Source organism: Curcuma longa, chromosome 12 (assembly GCF_044706935.1).
Source record: "Curcuma longa cultivar G26 ecotype Majalengka, Jawa Barat chromosome 12, ITB_CL_G26_1.1, whole genome shotgun sequence".
In the NCBI taxonomy this organism is placed as follows: Eukaryota; Viridiplantae; Streptophyta; class Magnoliopsida; order Zingiberales; family Zingiberaceae; genus Curcuma; species Curcuma longa.
This window is the reverse complement of record NC_133872.1, coordinates 9,623,889-9,644,543: the sequence shown is the minus strand read 5'-3', so window position 1 is coordinate 9,644,543 and position 20,655 is coordinate 9,623,889. Positions and strand designations below refer to the sequence as shown.

General features: G+C 35.6%; 1 protein-coding gene across 1 annotated transcript; it reads left to right on the top strand.

The window, feature by feature from the left end:
• The first annotated feature begins 601 nt into the window (after positions 1 to 601).
• LOC141842760 (PTI1-like tyrosine-protein kinase 3) lies at positions 602 to 19,083 on the top strand. The gene is made up of 8 exons (XM_074730775.1): positions 602 to 776; positions 9,528 to 9,663; positions 13,365 to 13,612; positions 13,748 to 13,874; positions 14,288 to 14,561; positions 15,596 to 15,728; positions 18,554 to 18,640; positions 18,735 to 19,083. The coding sequence occupies exons 2-8, from the start codon at positions 9,561 to 9,563 to the stop codon at positions 18,882 to 18,884; spliced, it is 1,122 nt and encodes a 373-aa protein (XP_074586876.1). The 5' UTR covers positions 602 to 776; positions 9,528 to 9,560; the 3' UTR covers positions 18,885 to 19,083.
• Positions 19,084 to 20,655: the final 1,572 nt, after the last annotated feature.

Below are 20,655 nucleotides of genomic sequence, written 5' to 3'. Positions count from 1 at the left end.
CTTAATATGGTTTAATTCAAGAATAATTGAGTAAAATTAGACCATTTAACACGAAGGTTCAACCGACTTAAGAACGGCTAAGAAAGATTTTCTTCTAAATCAACTCCAAACTATCCAAATGAACGAAGATGAGTCCGTCAATCAATTTCATGGATGGTAGAAGTCCCGATAGATTAGCGGCAGAGTAGAAATGACCTAAATTGAATTGTGATTTTTTTTTCTAATATTAAAAAAATAATCGATCGGATTTAGGCGACCGGTTGAGTTATTAAGTTGACCATTCAATCCTATAGTTGAATAGTATTTTAAATATCAAATTTTGAAAGACTTACTATTTAATATTTTTTAAAAATATTATTTTAAAAGGGTGTTTTTATAAAAAAAAACATTATTATACAGCGCGCATCCAATTTCGCACGTGGTCCGTTATCTATGTCCGGTCGGCAACAACCGGGCCTAAAAAGCAACAAAACCAAACGGAAAGAAACATCACGCCGCTTCCTTTCCTTTCCTTTTCTTTATTGCGTTCCAATTACACCACATGACCGACGTACGCATCCCACCCAACATCCTCACGCGTCTCCTCTTCCGTTTTAACGCGGCATTCATATGCTTGACGATTCCACCGTCCCCCTCTCTGTTCTTTCTTCCGTCGTCCTTCCGCCATCCTCCTCGCTCTCGATCCTTCCGCGATCCTCCTCGCTTCCCCCATATCTCCACGCTCAGGAGAAATTATATCCTAATCCTACTTCTTGCCGCGAGTTCTCCGATCCCAGGTACAGTCTCTTCTCTTCCTTCAGTAGTTATGTCGATGTAATTCTCAATTGATCGGAAGCATCAAATTTCCGCGGTTGATCCGGATACGCTCTCGGTTAAGATGACTTGTTTTAAGCTTTTTTTTTTTTGCTGAGTATTTTACGCTTTTCTGCTGATGCGAACTTTTAACGATATTTCGGTGCCTTAACTCCCTGTCAAGGTTAGCTTCTTAGCTCTCAGGTCTGATCTTGTTTTATTATATTGGTTTTGTTTCCTTTGGCTGGAGAATGCGGTAGAGATTCTTCTGTTGGTTGCTGGAATTCGGTAGAGGGCGTCGTGGGGTATAAGTACCTTGGAAGTCAATCAGTCATCGTTAGCGAACATAGTATTTCGATTTTTGTGTTTCATCAGCAGTTGAAGTTCTTCTGCATGATGGAGGTACATGTCCAGATTGAAAAAGAAAAGGACGAGGCTTTGTTGCCATATAAAATTCCTGTTAGTGTTAGCACTATTAGGCAACGACAGAGTTTGGGGATCTGGCAGGATGGCTTGTTTCAATTATCTCCACAATAAACTATGATGGCCTTTTTAAAAACTATCTTAATTGTAACCTATTGTCACTGATAAATCATATATCATACTATGATTAAAATTTAATTATTGAACTCCTATTCTAGTGTAGTATAGGACAACTTGGATTGCCTATCAAAGAATGCAATGGGGAATAACAATCTCAAGATTTAGTTAACAAATGGGGGTTTGTGTTTTAAGATTTGAATGCTAAAAACAGTGAATTGAAAACAATGCAAGTAAAAGAAATGGAAATTTGTTAAACTACAAACACGAACACTAAACTACGATTGTAAAGAAATTAACAGAAACATAAAATAATGTATCCTAATTTAATCTAACCTACTTGCAATCCAAATGAATAACATAAATTTAAAGCATTCAAAGGAAACAAGCATTGCATTAAACATATTGAAATGCAGTAACAAAAGTAAACATAACGTAAGGGGAATTAAACCAAACACATTACAAGCGAAAGAGCTAAATAAAACTAAGTATTACAAATGGAGGTGGATTCTGGTGATGGAGATGTGGGATGGTGACGCCTCTCCCAATCAGGTCGAGAGCCTGTGGATGAAGGATTCCGACGATGGAGATGGATCGAGCTTGCGGACAAAAAGAGGCGGAATATCTCCATGCATACTTCTCGGTCGGAGATGAGCTTACGGAAGTGAAGAGGTGGAAGATCTCCACATCTTCTCCTCCTCCACAAGTGATTCGTTCTCCCGCGAGAGAACCTTCCCAATCCGGGTGAGATGGAGACGACTTGCAAATAAGAGATAGATCGAGCTTTGGAATCCCAAGAGCTCGCGGATACTTTCCTCAATGAGAAAAGGAATCCCCTTTCCTTGAGGTGCCAGCGATGATGGAGATGACCAGAGATCACTTCTGTAGATTAAGGTAGCGCCTCTCTCGATTGGGAGAGGGCTATGGAGATCGGATGGAGATAGACAGTGTGAGGAAGAAGATCCCTAATGGTTGCGTGATGCTTCCAAGAGATGAACCGGTTGCTTAAGTGAACCAGCATCACACGCACCACGACTGTGCCAAGGGACACGACCAAGCTGTGTGGGCTACTAAAGTAAGCGTTTGGTCGGGTTCCAACAAGGGACACTGCTAGGCCGTGTTCCCTTCTATACATGTCCGAAACTTGGGTTGATCTCCTCTGATGCCCTATAAAACAAGATGCACTCATATTTCAGTAAAAATGCTATCAATTAGAAAGAGTTTAAAATGAAACTCAAAATAAATCTTTACTTGTGAAATATGATATAAATATGAATTTAAACATATGAGAGGATTAAAACGTAAGTATGAGTGCAAAATAAAATGTTAAAATATTAAAATATCAAATCCCCACACTTATTCTTTGCATGTCTCGGGCAAATAAACAAAATTAGAAAGCAACTAAAAACTCATCTACCAATCGATTCTCAATCAACACTTCGAAGATCGTAAAAGATACTTTCTTAGGACTATCAACTTTACAAGGATTAACACATTTATGAATCCAATTCTTATATAAGTCAATAAGTATGGTGATTTCAATCAACTTGAATAAATAATAAATAGTCTCACAAGGTAAATAGTTTTGCTCTCGCTCTCATAAAACATTAGCAAGGTGGAGTTTTCACTTAATGTTACTCACTACATTGCATCACCATATGTTTATTTATTTTTTACTCTCTGCTACAATAAACATACACATGCATAAATCAAAAAGACTTGCTTGGAGTTGTAACAAGGAAGATAGTTAAAAAAAAAGAAACTAAAGAGAATATGAGAGCATTGGAATGATCATCATGATGAATACAATCAAATAATATGCGCAAAGCTCACCCAAACTTTCAACACTCAACTTCCTTAATGACATGCAAACACACTACCTATAACTTCTCCCTAATGCATATCCTCATAAGCTCTTGACTAGTGAGTCTCCCAATGACAATGCTAAATCGATGGGTACAGACAAGTTATCACATTTCAAATCAAAATGCATGACATATATATATATATATATTATTCTTATTAATTTCTCATTGGTGCCATTTTATTGCAGTTCCATACATTCCAACACAAAGATCCCTTAAACATGACACTTACAAAATGTGACACGACACGACCGTGGTGGTCAACATGGCCTGATTGTGTTCTTTTGTGATCACTCCTCTCATCACGGGATTTAGGGTTTAGGGATGGGGCACGGCTTGACCGTGGTGATTGATAACGTGTATGCCGTACTACAGTTATAATTTAATTACCAAACCCTATTCTAGTGCAGTATAGGGCAACTCAGATCGTCTCTCAAGGAATGTTGTGGCAAGTGATAATCTCAAGATCAATTGGTTGAAAATGAGGGTTTGGTTTTGAAGTTTCTAATGCTAAAAACAATGAATGGAAAACAATGCAAGTAATGAAATCATATCTACACTAAACTGCAATCAATCATAAAGGAATTCACGAAAATGCAAAGCAAGACATTATAATCTAATCTAATCTACTTGCATTCCAAATGAATAATAGAACTTAAAACATTCAAATGAAACGAGCATTGTAGAAATTAAACATAATGAAATGCATTAACTAAAGTAAAAGTAATGTAAAAGGAATTTAACCAAACATATTCCAAGCACAAGAACTACATGAAGCTAAGCTATAAAGATGGAGTTTCCTCCGATCGGGATGGATGATGCAGATTGATGCTTGCGGATGAGAGGAGGCAAGGAATCCCCACGCCTTCTTCTCCTCTACAAGTGGCGTCTTTGGTTTGTTGGAGATGGATGATGCGGATCGAGCTCAGGAAACCCGAGAGCTTGCAGTGGAGAAGCTTTGGCTGGAGGAATCCCTCCATTCAAGATCCTTGCGGATGCTTCCCTCGATAAGTAAAGGAATCCCCTTTCCTTGAGGTTTCAGTGATGGAGATGACTGTCTGAGATGGAGATGACAATAGGAATCTCCTTTCATCTCTTCTCTTCGATGGATAGAGCTGGCTCGCCGGTGGTGGAATGGAATGGAGGAGATGACGATGGGAATCCCCTTTTGTATCTTCTTTGCCGTGGATGGCGTGAGATGGGATGAGGAAGAAGCTCCCGATCGGATCTGGAATTGATTGCTTCTCTTCCCAAGAGATGAAGCAGCCTCTTAAGTGAACCAACATCATACGCGCCACAGCCGTGCCATGGGGTACAACCAAGCCGTGTTGGCTGTTGGAGTGGCCATCTTATTGAGTTCAGTGAGGGGCATGACCAGACCGTGTTCCCCTCTAGAGTTGCATTTGGGCATGGTTGATATCTCTGTTGATTCCCTACAAAACAAGATACACTCACAATTTAGTAAAAAAATTATCAATTAGAAAGGATTTAAAATAAAGCTCAAAATAAAGTCTTACTCATGAAATATGATATAAATACTAAATTAAGCATATAAGAGGATTAAAAATATCAAATAGAAACATAAAATAATACGTCAAATTGCTTGTTATCAGTGATCAACATGGCTTACCCGTGTTTCCCTGTGTGGACATCTTTTTGCCATAAAATACACAAAATGGCGCACAGTCATGGTGCATACCACAACCTTCCCGTCTTTCATTTTGGAAACTTATATTTCTTCTTCCACACCAAACTTGACCGTCTCGAACAATGTAATCAATCATGAAATCAACTGATACTCTCATCACAGGATAGAGAAAAGAATAGACCAATGAAAGTATCACAAGGAAAATATAATGAACAATGAAGGTATAAGTGGATTATTCTCCTAGTAACTAAGGAAGAAGAAACCTCAAAAAGTGAACAAGAAAAGATGACCTTTATCACATTCATGCATGCGTACAATAATGTAGTCTCAAAAAGAAGCAAAACAAATTCTAGAGTATTAAATGTCATGAGTGCAACTCATATACAAAGAGGATAAAAAATAAGTATAGCTAAGAACCTCACTAGGTAAATATGACTATCAAATTTAATCAATCAAGGTAGAATTTATCGCCACGCTAACCGACAACATGCAAGCAAAGTATTCATACATGTTAAATGATCTCAAAACTCGACGGTTAAATTTAAAAAACTTTTATGATTCTCAAAGTGCTATGTGGAAACACATAGAGAAATGTAAACAAAACTAAACCAAGTGCATAGTTGAAAAACAAAGCAACAAAGAAAAGCAAATACACAAACACTAAGATAAAGAAAAGCACGAAAGAGAAAAAAAGAAGGAATGAACTCCCCTTTAGTTCTTGGCGGTTGAAGGCGGTTCAATAGTAATAGCCAATCTGGGAGTGGGATGATTCGAATAGAGGTGAGGGTCTTCTTCAGGTGGTAGATAGCATCGTTAAGCTCCGCTCCTTCCATCATCATCCCCTTGAAGGTTCTTCCAGATGGTTGAAGATGATTTGCAATATCCAGCCTGGGGTGGAATAATTTGAGTTGAGACAAGCATCGCTCCCTCCACCATTTTTTCTTTATTGCCTGGCGTTAGAGATGGTTCAATTTAAGTATCCACTATGGGGGTTTGGTGATTGCAATTGAAGTTAGAGCCTTCTTCAATATGAATTTTAGAGTTAGCGCAGGATCAAGTGTCTTTGAGGCATAATAGATATTGTGAAGTGCTATCCTAATCCTCTGAGTAAGAATTGCTCCTACTGCATAATAGGAGGTATCCACATCAGCTCAAATGGAATTGTCAAGTCCAAGGGTCTCTGGTTATTCTGCACTCGTGTGGGAATCAACTCATCATTTTTGTTTGTCACCTCAAAATATTTAACAACTTTTTTTGATCAGATTGAGGATTTTAGTCAATGATAGTCGGCAACTGTTCATTCTCCTCTAAGTATGCCCACCTCAAGTGATTCGGTGGTTGCACAACTGAACGAAGGAATTTTGTGGACATTGTTTCCATTGCATAAATTCCTATACTTTCATCTACAACTAAACTGCAAGCAGGTTTAGTTGGCAACACAAACATTATCATCAATATTTGGAACATTAGCAACTTCATCAAGAATTTTATATACATTATCATCAACAATAATATCTGTAATAATAATATTTTCATTCATAATTTTGCATGCACCATCATCATCAAAACTGCGACACAAGTAAATAGAAAAATCAAATAGACTCTCAGAATTGGAGAAAGTATTATCGCGAACTCTATAATCTTCTGAGGGAAGCTAATTGGAGTCTTGTGATTGTAGCTGGCTGATAGATAATGCAAGTTGATCTACTTGTATTGATGCATTAGTTATCTGCTAGAACTGGTGATTATGGGGTCGCTTGTTACTACGTTTGCAATATTAATTGATGTTGTTGTAATAGTAGTTGCTATATAAGCTCTTCTAGTTTTTGCGATGGAGTCTCTATTTGACTGGGAGTAGGAGTTTCTACACTGAAGTCTTTGAATTCTCCCTAGAGAGTTGGCTCGATCTATTGGAACATCTGCGGTCCGCTAGGCATTCGGTCATTCTAAAATTCAAGTGGCCTTTGGTATGCTAGAAAATGTGCGATCGATTGGCTGAGAAGAGAAGCTAACTTATCCAACTTGCTCTCACTTTGATATTGCTCAGTAATCTGTTGTTGTGTGCCCCCATACATAAGATTTGAATGATATCTCCAACCAGGAATATAGTCATTGGGCAAAGAATTACACATGTCTTATTGTTGGGATTGATAGTACTCAGTTGGATGATCTCTCTAATTAGGAATATAGGTACTAGCAATGGATCATACATATCATGATGTTGGTGTTAGTAGTACTTAGGTTTAAGGGAAAAAACATTGTCTATTGCCACTATCTGATTAGTGAAGACATACCCATCATCTTGTTGCAGGGTAGGATATTAATCAGTTGGATGGAATGGACTAACACAAATATAACAAACATTTAGAGCCGTCAATTTAGGTTGGGCCCGTTAGGTTTGCCTGCCCTGCCAAATAATTTAAGTGAGTTGGGTTGACACATGTGGTTTGGGTTGACATACGGGTTGAGAATTTTTTTCCTTCAAAATTTAAAATTAAAGTAGAAAACTCAATAGGCTAGTGGGCTTGACCCGTCTAAACCATAACCTAAACTTAAAAATTTTAATTTTTTCTATATTTTTTAATTTTTTAACAGACTCGTGGGTTGACCCGCCTAACTTGCAACCTGCTATAGATTGGGTTGGGTTGGAAATTTCCTAGCTCGCTAAAATGCTGGGTCGGCTAGCCCTGTCATGTGATAGATTTCTTGCAGGCCGACCTGTGCCGCCACAGGTTGGCCTATTTGACAACACTACAAATATCGCTCTCATTGCTTGCTCTGGTTGCATTGTCTGCTGTTGAGATTGGTTCACCACTATTTGTCTGCACAGAGAAATTAACTCGTCCAATTTACTCTTCATACTATGCTGCTCAACACTAGAAACATAAACCTCATTAACGCTTCCAAATTACTGAAAATAGACATCCATGTTCGCTTACAAAAGAAATTTTCTAGTCTTACACTGAAATATTGAAAGCAAATAAGACCAAAGATATAGGAAATACACAAGACAAAACACATGAATATAAGAGAATTAAAGCACCCAAATAAATTTTAGAAATTATGAGGCCACCATCGAAAAATAAAATGAATTTTAAAAAATTTAAAAAGTGGTCTCAATGTTTGAATTTGGTCAAAATAGGGTGTTATTCACGGCAAGGCTGTGAATGTTGATCCTTTAGAGAGGCAAAAAAAAATGCTGAATAGAAAAAATAAAATAGAAAAATAGCAAAATTCAAAGAACAATCCTAAGATTATCAAGCACCATTAGCATTCCCCAACAACGGTGTCAAAATTTGATAAATCGTATTTCGTACTACAATTAAAATTTAATTATCGAACCCCCTATTCTAGTGTAGTATAGGATAATTCGAATCGTCTTTCAAAAAATGCAACGGTGAATGACAATCTCAAGATTTAGTTAACAAATGGAAGTTTGTGTTTTACGATTTGAATGCTATGAATGGTGAATTGAAAACAATGCAAGTAAAAGAAATGGAAATTTGCTAAACTACAAACACGAACACTAAACTACGATTGCAAAGGAATTAACGAAAACATACAGTAATACATCCTAATCTAATCTAACCTACTTGCAATCTAAATGAATAATAGAAATTTAAAGCATTCAAAGGAAATAAGCATTGCATAATTAAACATATTGAAATGCACTAACAAAAGTAAACATAGCGTAAGGGGAATTAAATCAAGCACATTGTAAATGAAAGAGCTAAAGAAAACTAAGTGTTACAAATGGCGGTGGATTCCGGTGATGGAGATGTGGGATTATGGTGCCTCTCCCAATTGGGTCAAGACCTTGTGAATGAAGGATTCCGATGATGGAGATGGATGGAGCTTGCAGACAAGAAGAGGCGGAAGATCTCTATGCCTACTTCTCGGTCGGAGGTGAACTTGTGGAAGTGAAGTAGGTAGAAGATCTCCACATCTTCTCCTCCTCCACAAGTGATTCGTTCTCTCGTGAGAGAACCTTCCCAATCAGGGTGAGATGGAGATGACTTATGGATGAGAGATGGATCGAGCTACGGAATCCCAAGAGCTTGCGGATGCTTCCCTCGATGAAGAAGGGAATCCCTTTTCCTTAAGGTGCCGATGATGATGGAAATGGTCGGAGATTGCTTTGTTGGATGAAGTTAGTGTTAGGGGACATGACTAGGCCGTGTGGACTACTGAAGTAAGCGTTTGGTTGGGTTCCAACAAAGGACACGGCCAGACTGTGTTCCCCTTTGTACATGTCTAGAACTTCGGTTGATTTCTCTTCTGATGCCCTACAAAACAAAATGCACTCATCTTTCAATAAAAATGCTATCAATTAGAAAGGATTTGAAATACAACTCAAAATAAATCATTGCTTGTGAAATATGATATAAATATGAATTTAAGCACACGAGAGGGTTAAAACGTCAAGTATGAGTCCAAAATAAAACGTCAAAATATTGGTTATCAAATTGCGACGCATTTCATAATTTTCTAGTTTTTCTCCCATCAGATTGATCTGCATTTTCCAACATTTTATTAACTTCTCATTCTGAGAAGATCGTTGTGTTCTTCATCGGGTTTTAAATAAAGCATTCCGTTTGTCAAAAGGGCATATATATGATTTCTTCTGTATCATGTGGTACATGTACTATTATCTTTACTTTATGATTTGTTTGTTGCATCAGGGTACGCGTGTAACATAGGAGAGATAGCAGAAAATGAGTAAAGTTCGGCATTGGTTTTGTTGTTCTTTTCAGGTGAATGAGTCTCATGATGTCCATGAGGATGAATACAAGAAGAACCCGACTAATAACGCAAGTGGTAGGTTGTTTGTGGTGACTTTCACCTTTATAATTGATTTTTAAAATTCTATGTCTTTTAAATGTAATTATATCTAAATGTCTGGATGCTTTGATTATGTCAAAATGGGCAATTTGGAATATTTTCTTCTTGTGTGCTTAAGCTCCATTCCTCAGTTTTAAACAAATTGTTTTTTTAGAAGAAAAACATAAAAGTTATTGAGCATAAATGCGCTTTGCTTCACACCTCTTAATGAGATAGGTAAAGTGGGATATAAATAATCCAACAAACATACCATTTTCTTAAATTTTGATAGTTTCTTATTGAGTTCTACAATAGGTAATGTCAAATAGATAGTATAGGTTGAACAAAGAGCAGCCTGTTTGATCTATCTGTACCTACCTTCTGATTGTTTCCCCCAAGGCATGATTTTCCTTTTGTTTCTATCTGTCCTATGGACTGTTCCTTTGTTTGTTTCATGCAATATTTTTTAACAAAATGTTTTCTTTGTTCCCTTTTGTTGTTATGGTTACTTCTCCACTTCAAATTAGCAACATCATAGTCAATTGTCTAATAGTGCAGATTTAATGTCAAAGAGAACTCATTCTTGATTTATTACCCATTTATATCTTAACGGAGTAGAATCATTCTCTTGCTATTTTCAGCTTCATATTCGACTAAATTTACCATTAGCAACAGGGAAAGTAGGTGGTTTACATATGTAATTGATAGTTCAACTGGAACATGTTTAGATTATTGACATTATTCTTCTCTCTGCAATTTTGCAGTATTGTTCTATTTTTTAGCTAAATGTTTCCTGTGACATTCAGAAGTCTTATAATACTTGTTGGCTAATTACCATCCATCCTATCATTGCATACTAGAGATAACTTAGATGGTTTGGGTCAATAGCTCAACTCTTATGAATAGCAAGAAGCAACTGACAAAAGAGTAGTTTGACCTGGAGTTAATGTCTGTTACTATCCTTTTTTCAATATCAGACAAGAGAGCCACTGGAGATAGCTGATATCTTGACCCACTGAACACAGATATCTAGAACATAAGAAGCAATAGAAGATGGAGATAATCAAACCCTATCTTTCTTATCAATCTCAGAGTGTAATTTTGTTTTCATTCTACTTTAGTAATTCATCAAGTTGATATTCCAAAATGTTTTGTCTTCTGAATAACTTAGCAGAAGGTTTAATTGCATAAAATATTGCAACAAGATTACATCATTGCGAATTGTATTGACAAAGTGTGTCAAAGATATAATGCACCAACTTTTACAATGCAAGTAACCTGTCCCAAAACCTCCAAAATATCGTGGTCTTCTACATATGTCATCGCCACATACAAGTGGAGATATTATTGTTATGAATCTATCCACAAATCTATGAAAAAAACACATGCTTTAGAGGGGATAGAGGAGAGATAATGAACATGGAGGGATAGATGAAGGAAAGTGAGCTGTTGGCTTGAAGGGGCATTGACAACAGGTCTAGGTGCTGGACTAGCAGCAAGCACAAAGGAGGCTAGGCAACAAGCTTGGAAGAGGAGGTAAGCCATGCATATGATGCTAGCAGGAGGAAGATGACAGTGGAATTATGGCAAATGAAGAAGTAGATTGTGCCTAGGGAGGTGAAAATCATCAGAGTATGCAAGGGAAGGGTTGTTGCAGCCAATTGGAAGAAAGAAGTATTAGTAGAACCAATTTAAGGTTTTAGATGCCCTACTACAACTGTGCTCGATGACTCCACAATGGCTGTTGCAGTCAAGCTATTGTGACAACATGAGGTCGAAATGGTTGTTATAGAAGACCACAATTTGCTACATTTGTAAACTTATATAATAATCAGTCACTTTTACGAAGCCTGGCTTATGTAAAAGTAATATCATAATTAACCAACAAAATCTTTTCTTCATTTCCCCCCTTCCAATTACGTTTGTATTTTCCCTTAAACAATATTGATCATTGTTGAGTTTTACAACTTGCCTTGGATTTGCAATTACTATTTTTTTTTCACATGATGTTAATTATAACTGCATGAATACAAAATACAAAATTTGAATTATGATAGAAGTAGCCATTTAGGTTTTGCATCAGAGTTGTGCCTCTTTTCTAAAATTTTAAAATAATTTGCAGTTCTAACAGATTCAGCAGAAAAGTGCAGCTGTTGCAAACAAATGATAAATAAAGAAAAGAGAGAAAATCATAGTGTTGATGAAGACATAAGATTCTATTGCATAGAAACAATAGTTCTATTCAGTTTTACCTCCTCTTTAATTTATTGTTTTCTGTTATGTGCAATATCACAATGAAATTGCATTTGGGATGAATTCGTAGCCTGTACTTTTCTGAACTTGATCTTTAGTTACCTATTCTTTTCTTGCTTCTACCTCAGATATGTGGCATGGGATAGAATTTGAGGATATGAGTTACAACACATTCAAGAAAATATCATCTTTACATGATCCTGATGTGGGTTCAAGCAAATACTATTAACCAACCAAACTATCCACTCATGTATTTCCATTAGATTAATAGCTCCAGTATTCACTCTCATTTACAAAAGAAATAACCTAACCTGTGTACAACCAAAGTGATCAAATTAGATTATTGCTTGTTGCCAATGTTGGCAGAACCATTAGATCATCTTTGCAACTAGTACTAACATTTTTGTTTTCATATTTCAACTATATGCAGATCACATTCAATCCATGGGAAGAACTTGGATGATATTAATAATACTATTATAATTCTTCTCAGCATATGCCTTAAAGAAATACTATTGAACATGCTTTCTAAGTAAATATAGTTAATAATTTATGATCTTGTAAAAAAGGTTAGCCTTATAGAGATGGAAATGTTAAGATAGATATTTGGAGTTGCTATAAATGATAAAAAAACACTAGTATCAATGAATAATTAGTTGTTAATCTCAGATAATGATGATAATCATGTATCATCTATCATCAAGTCATATTTGTCTCACTATTTGATATATCTAATATGAATCTTATTCTTTCATTGAGCTTTATGCATAGTTTTATCATTAGTAAAAAAATATTTTTGATACATCGATTATTGTTTTCTTTAGTCTCTCTAGCTTGCACTTTTTACTCTAATCAATTTAACCTTTCCAAATATAGAATCTATTAGTCACCAACCTATTTTTTCTTATTTAATCATTATTTGAGCTACGCTTAGTTGCCTTGAATATGATTGGCCAAAAATGTCTTCACCAACCCACCTGTGGGGAGGGGGGGGGGGGGGGGGGGGGGGGTTAAGAATATAATATATAAATTGGTCTCTTCCCTAGTAGATAAAGCTATTGAACTAAGTGGTTAATCAATCTTAACAAACATTTTTAGGAATATAGCCTTACAAGAATGCAATGGCAGTGTTAGATCCTTGTAGCAGATCCTAAATAGTTGTTTTATTTGCAGTTCTTGTGTTAAGGGGCATAAGAATTTCCTCTTTGATGATTAACCTCTTGTCATTGTATTTTTTGATAGCCAACTTCAATAACCCTTAATATTTTATTTCTTTATTTGTCTTCTCATTTTCTTTGTTCTTCCTTTTTGTTTTTTTTATTTAATTGAAATGCAACATCATAATGTCCCTTTAACACTAAACATGGACTCTTTAATTTGTTATCTAGTGGAGAGGATTTTGTATCTATTGTTGTATAATGCAACCCTGTTTCCTATTATTCCAGGACCGCCGACAGGCGCAAAGTATTCTTCTCCTGTTAAAAATGTCATACCAAAGGGACCACCAGTTATTCAGTTGTCTGCATTATCATTAGAGGAACTGAAACAGAAGACTGATAATTTTGGCTCAAAGTGTTTGGTAGGGGAAGGGTCATATGGAAGGGTGTACTTTGCAATTCTAGACAATGGGAAGCATGTTGCTGTGAAGAAGCTTGATGCTTCTGAAGATGACTCAAATGAATTTTTGTCTCAGGTTATCTTTCACACATGATGAATGTTTAATTTTGCTCACTTTTTTAGAAAGCTGGGTTTGGCATGTTGACACCTGGATGCCCATTCAGCATCATTATCTAATCCAATAATTTTCTGTATTTATTTTTGTTTTCAGGTTGCTACTGTATCCAGATTGAAGCATGAAAATTTTGTTGAGATGCTGGGGTACTGTGTGGAAGGAAATATGCGTCTGTTGGCCTATGAATTTGCAACTATGGGCTCTTTACATGATGTTTTGCATGGTATGGCTATGGCATTTGTTTGCTACTTTGTCAACTTTGCTGTTCTTTTTCAGTTACTTCTTTAGATGGATTCATATACCAGTCTCCTCAAAGAACCATAGAAGTAGATATTGTTTTTGATTCAAAATTTGCTGAAGACTAGGTGCTTACATATAGTCCAACATTGACAAGTGTAGTGGTCCACTATGTGCTTGCTAAATATTAATCATCTGCTAAATGTCTAGTCAATTGAGATAGAATGAGCTCTATCGCACTTTTACAAAATGGTATTGCTTTGTACAGTTTGCATTTACCTGACTGTAGTAGCCTGACCATGCGCCTAAGCTAATATAAGACTAGTATCTGAATCCTTGACTATCAGACAGGTATTATACATAAAAATGATAAAAATTTCATCTATGCACTAAACTCAGGCAGAAAGGGAGTCCAAGGTGCACAACCTGGTCCAGTGCTAGATTGGATGCAACGAGTTAGAATAGCTGTTGATGCTGCGAAGGGACTTGAGTATCTACATGAGAAGGTTCAACCTTCTGTAATACATCGTGATATCAGATCAAGTAATGTTCTTCTATTTGAGGACTTCAGAGCCAAAATTGCAGATTTTAACCTTTCAAATCAGGCACCTGACATGGCTGCTCGTCTTCACTCTACTCGAGTGTTAGGAACCTTCGGTTACCATGCACCAGAGTAATTACTTGACCTGAATATTTTTTACTGCATGGTTATATTTAACTATTTATGCTTGTCCAGAAATGATGCTTGGTGTTCTCAACTGCATGCCTAGGAAAATGTGGTGCATGTAGAACTACCTGGTGGTTGCGAACATAGTCCACTAAAGTTTTTCTTTCATCTAACCTTGCCCTGCTTCAAGGCAGCCTCGATCAGCATGATCCTTTGACTAGATTCTTAGGATAATGCTTGTCCTCTCAAGTACAATGAATCTTTTTATAGCTGGTTAATCTTTAAGTTGCATTTCAAGACACGTACTGATGTGCTATTCAAGAAGCATGTACTTTTGCTACTCTTATTGTATCTTTTTTACAGCTAGAGTTTTTGGTAATCAGTTATTTGAGAAGTATTTAACTTGTCTGCCATATTTAATTACCCCCTAATGAGCATAATCATCAAAAAACAAAGAATGTTTTTATGTGAATGTGCTTGGATGATACTTTCTTGATTGTGTAAATTATGAAGTTCTCTATTTATAAATTACAAAACTGTATTGGTCTTGCGAAAAAGGCCTTAACATTTATTCACTGGATGATTACTGATTTTGGTATGATCATTGGGTGATCAGATTGTGAAAATATTTCTTTAAAAAATGTAAATCATCTATTGCTAAATTAATAGTCGTGGATAGCCAACATAGGGCAGTTGAATTCTGTATGTGTACTGGAATAGTCTTGTATTTTTAGATTTCTTACCTTTTCTACATTTAGAAAATTAGATAGCTCAGAATATTTAGTGTGGCATAAAGTCACTAAAATTTGTGTGCTGTCGAGCTTTAATTTTGACAGAGGTGCTATAAAGCTTAATGAAATTAATGGATGAGGAATCATTGTTGTAGCTGTTTGTTCTTGACAAAGTTGAAAGGGTAACACTAGTAGAATTTCACTTGCTTATGAATGTTCTAATGAACTCTATCTTTATGAGTCAGATCAAAATGATAACACATTATATTTTATGCCTTTTAATTATACTATCTTTCCAATTATATGTAGGTATGCTATGACTGGCCAATTGACGCAGAAGAGTGATGTGTACAGTTTTGGTGTTGTTCTTTTGGAATTGTTGACCGGTAGGAAACCTGTGGATCATACAATGCCTAAAGGACAACAAAGTCTGGTCACTTGGGTAAAACTTCATTCTTACTATTTTATATCACTTGATTATATCTATTTTGTTTCAATCTACATAGTCTTAGGATCAATAATGAACTTAAGAAATGATGGTTGTTTTAAGCCTGATTTTGCAACTTGAAAAACCGATAAGGATGCCTTTTCCTTTAACTCAAGTTATTAATTATCTGTATGAAGCATGAAATAACAGAGAATTCATGGACCTGATACAATCACCAAAAAAAGTTATTCAAGTTACTCTTTCAACTTATAATTATTAACCTTATTATCTTTACAATAATTTAATTAGAATAAGTCAATTACTTTATTTTGTTTAGAATAAGAGATATTTATTATGTCTTTTTATTATAAATCAACATGGAGCCCTTTGGTTAATAATCAAGAAATAAATCATTGAATTAATTCTTTATGAATTAAAAGTCTTTTTGGCAATTGGAGGTCAATCCTGTGGAAGTGAATATCCCCTTATTCTTTTCTCTGATTTCCTATAAATTAGGACGCAACTTCTTATCAACATGGTATTAGAGCAAGATTCCTCGCCACCATGGTATTAGAGCGAGATTCCTCGCCGCCATGGTATTATAAGCTCTCCACAACCATCACTGTCAACTCTAATGCAATCATTTTCATCTAAAGCAGTGGTCTAGTGTTAGAGTCATCAATAGCTTGAGCCTAAATCTCTCCAACATGATTATGATTTTATTTAAAGAAGTTTCCTTTATAATTTTCTTATTTTTGTTATTAAGAACAAAAAATATTATTAAAAAAAATATGTTCGGTCATTTCTAATATGATGGCAAGTAGATATCATATGGCAACAAACTGAAGAACGTATGAGACAGAAGATAAATTCTCTTATTAGAGAAGTGGAGATCCTATTGGATTGATTTTGAGAGCTATAGGTCTTTTACTCTTACACAGCATGCCAATGTCAAATGACTCCAAGGTGGAGATAACTTTTGCATCTAGAAAGGAAGCTCTCTAATGATATCAATTATTCGAGTCATGTTATGGATTTGTATCATAAAAGGAGTTTGTAGAGGGTTTTCTCATCCATTTTATTCCTTAAGAGTGTGACAATTGCAAATGAGGAGTAATCCAAAATTCGATAAATTACAATAGTACTAGAGTAACACAATCATTTTCTTCAACTCTTTAACCAAATTAAACTAGTAGTTAGTTACACACTTTTATTGGAGGTTTTTTTTATGTCCAAAAAGAGGGTTAAGATATATCATCCTCACACCCTAAAAGTTGCATTGTCCTTTACAAGACTGCAAGAAGAAAAAATCTATAAAGAAGAAAGAAGAAATAATGAAGTTATGAGTTGTTCATTACATGAGATAATTTGTGATAATACAAGTTTGGAGTACAATTGGGAAAAAAATACTAGTGGAAGCAAGGTTCAAAATCTTGAGCCATGCCGAAGTTTCTATCTTTGACTAGAATGATATTGTTTTGGTATTGTGTCGGTGTTTTGATACATAGTGTTAGTAATGGATTAGAGTTAAAGAAGGAAGCAGATATAGCATAGGAATGAGATATTATTTGTACGAGCATGGTTTTAAATCTTATATCATGCCGAGCAAAATGGTCGAAACATATCAGTCGAGTAAACTATCAAAACTCAATACCACTCAGGTAAGACAATATCTCTTTCCTTTATTTCATTTCCTTCCTCCTTCAATCTCCAATTTATCATCGACACCATGCATCGGAGCGTAGTCAAAGACCGTAACTATGACACAACTCGAGATTTTGAACCTTGGTGATGAGTGACATCGAATTTCAGTGATTTACCGGAATGATACATTTTGACAATTTCGCTCGATAAGGTATGAGATTTCAAACCATGAGAGGAAGAGAAAACAAAAGAAGAAAGAGAACAAAATAGCTATAAAGGTAATTCATATGAGGATATTCACATTGATAATGGTAAAAAGAAATTTATCTATCACTACCATCACAATACCTATATTTTAAGTCACCTTTTTTGAGTCTTTATCATTTACAACAATATCTACTTTCATCATTTAAGAGAATAAAGCAAAAATATTTTTCCATCATCGACATCATCAAGTAATTCCCTTGGAGCAAGACTATCGAACTCACTTCTACTAAAAAAAATCCCACAAGGTGTTTCGGTGCGCTTACTACTGCCCAATGGAGGCATGGGGTACAATATTCTTTTTTTATAACTTAATGAGGACAAACAAAATGAAGGCTCAATGCAAAAGTTGCTCTTACAAAAGAAAATATTGGCATGCTTAGAAACATTTTAATGAATATGTAACACAGTACATTTCATCATCAAAGGAATTTTAGTCGCTGCACAAGAATCATAGAATGATACTTGTCCTCGAATTCCTCGAAGTGATCATTTCCCTTCCCCTTTTCTCTAATTTTCTACTAGAGACGTGGGTTCCTATTAGGACCCTATATAAATCCATTGTATTGTATTGCATTTCTTGTCCTATATATTGCAAGCACTAGGATGTGGATTAAATTTTTTACATGATTATTGCAAGCCCATCTAAGTTTTAGCTATTGTGTCATCCTCTTTTTTCAGCTGTGGTCTTAGAGCGTTCAATCTAGATAATTTTTTGATAGCAGTTTGATCTAGATACATGTCTAACATCAATAATTTTCATTCATTCTTGATAGCTGGAGATGTTGTATTTTTTTAGAGGCTTTTGAATAATTAGCCTGTTTTATTCACTCTGTTGCATTATTTTATACCATGTTATATATTCAAATTTAGCATCCTAATCAGTCAACAACTAGTTCCATCCTTAATAGTGTTCCCTTTCTGCTTTACAGGCCACTCCAAGATTGAGTGAAGACAAAGTAAAGCAATGTATAGATCCAAGACTGAAGGGAGAGTATCCACCAAAAGGAGTTGCAAAGGTTTCTTTCTTCTGCATGTTTACGTTCTACTTGTTCTTGGACAATTTGGATAGCCTTCATCACGTAGCAATAATTTTTTACTTTGCTCATACAGTTGGCTGCAGTGGCAGCACTATGCGTGCAATACGAATCTGAATTTCGACCCAATATGAGCATTGTGGTGAAGGCTCTCTCTCCTCTTCTTGTAAATAAGCCAGCTGTTGCTGCACCACCTGCTGCTACTGCTCCCCCATCTTCAGATTAATGGCTTGTACAAGTACGTTTTGACTGTTAGGTAGTCATCAGGCCTGCTTGCGAGATACAATTCTTTCCTGTATTTTCTAGTATCATATGGACCATTGATTATGAGATTCTTGTGGGTGGTGAATTTGTATTGTAAATTCTCTCATGCTTCAGTTCTTTTGGAAACGACTGTGAGACAACACAAACAGTTTAGGTGTTGTTGAAGGCTGTAATAATAAAGCAGGGGTGATTATTATTTTCAAGCTTCCTTCAATTACAGGATTCAGTTGATTGAAATTTTTGGTTATTATAGGGGAGGATATTACCTCGGCTTCGTCAAGGTTTGATTTTATTTACTTCAACGAGTTTATTCTGTAATAATCAACTTAATTATGTTTCATCAGTTGTCCTCCCACTTCCTCCCATATTGTATTTATCAAAGTTGATTTATGGTTCTAGCAGCATTAGATGTGACTCTGACCACATTGGCCTTTTTTTAATCTTCAAGTGGAGTAGTAAGTGTTCAACTTGGACTTGTTAAGCTCTGTTCAGCTTAAATTTCTCCAACATCTCTCTTGGCCATTAAAGCTAAGTTTCTGTAAGTTGGACATTTATCTCACTGCTCTTATAAGTGTGTAGGGTGAACCAAAAGGATCGAATTAGGCTGTGCAAACCTCTCAAGTTAGTCAAGTCAGATAAGCCGAGCGGATCTAGCGGAACTGGCTGGGCTGGATTAATGATTGCACTGGAGGAGTTTCAAGCGGGTTGATCAAGGCAGGTGGATCACACTATAACAAAATCTCAGAATAGCGATGAATTTTTAGGGTTTCCATCCTGATTATTTCCTCTCGCACGACCCTAAATCGTGATTTTCTGGCTCCCAATCGACCTTCCACATATAATATAAAACATCTAATGCTCTGTTTTGCTTCCACATATAAAGATTGCTTCAAGATTGATAACTCCATATATAGATCATTATCCATCAATGGTTGACCTGTCATTATATCTCAAAGTTTCTTCAAGATTTTTACAAGATTTCATTAGACTATCATCATTAGCAAACTTCAATCTCTTTGAATTGAACAAAAATCCAAATATTTCTTCATGCTTCTGAAATTGTTCAAATCAAGTTTTTAGGTGTGACCGATGGCTAGAAGAGGAGAGGAGAAAAGATTAGAAATTTAACCCTTTGGTTTTTAACCCGTTAAATCTCTCTTCATTAGAGAAATATTTATAGATTTCTAACGGATTTAGTTTGTGAACCAAAAATCCACATCTATTAATTCAAAATCCAAATTAATAATCTTAAATTTGGTTCAAGATCAAACCATATTGGTTCAAAATCAAACCACCATTTTAATTAAAACTAAACTAATTTGATTTATAATTAAATCAAAGAGGGGTCCACTTAATCTTCAAAAGACGTGGCACATTCGCGTTTTCATTTTGATGAAATATCTTTTATATTTGCCTTTATCTAGTCTAACCAGACTTAATCTCTCTCGATCTAAGAATCTAAATATCAAACTCATTTTATATCTCTTGGATAATCTCGTAGTACATGTGATCTTATATATTTTCGATTTATCTTGATTGTTTATAATTAATCATTAATTATGGATCGATCATAATTGACACATAGTAGTACATCATTACTCCCAATTAATCAAAAAATCATAGTTGATTCCAGAACCACTTCTGAATCCTTTAGTAGCTTTAGTTATTCGTGCATTTGTTCCTTTTACCATCTTATATTTGTTTAGTTTAGGACATGATCTATGTGTTAATCC

Bases quoted from the DNA above. Each gene is read 5' to 3' on its own strand.
- LOC141842760 (XM_074730775.1), top strand. From the start codon at position 9,561: ATGAGTAAAGTTCGGCATTGGTTTTGTTGTTCTTTTCAGGTGAATGAG. The intron at 13,613-13,747 runs GTTATCTTTCAC...TTTTGTTTTCAG, and splicing joins CAAATGAATTTTTGTCTCAG to GTTGCTACTGTATCCAGATT. The intron at 15,729-18,553 runs GTAAAACTTCAT...TCTGCTTTACAG, and splicing joins AACAAAGTCTGGTCACTTGG to GCCACTCCAAGATTGAGTGA.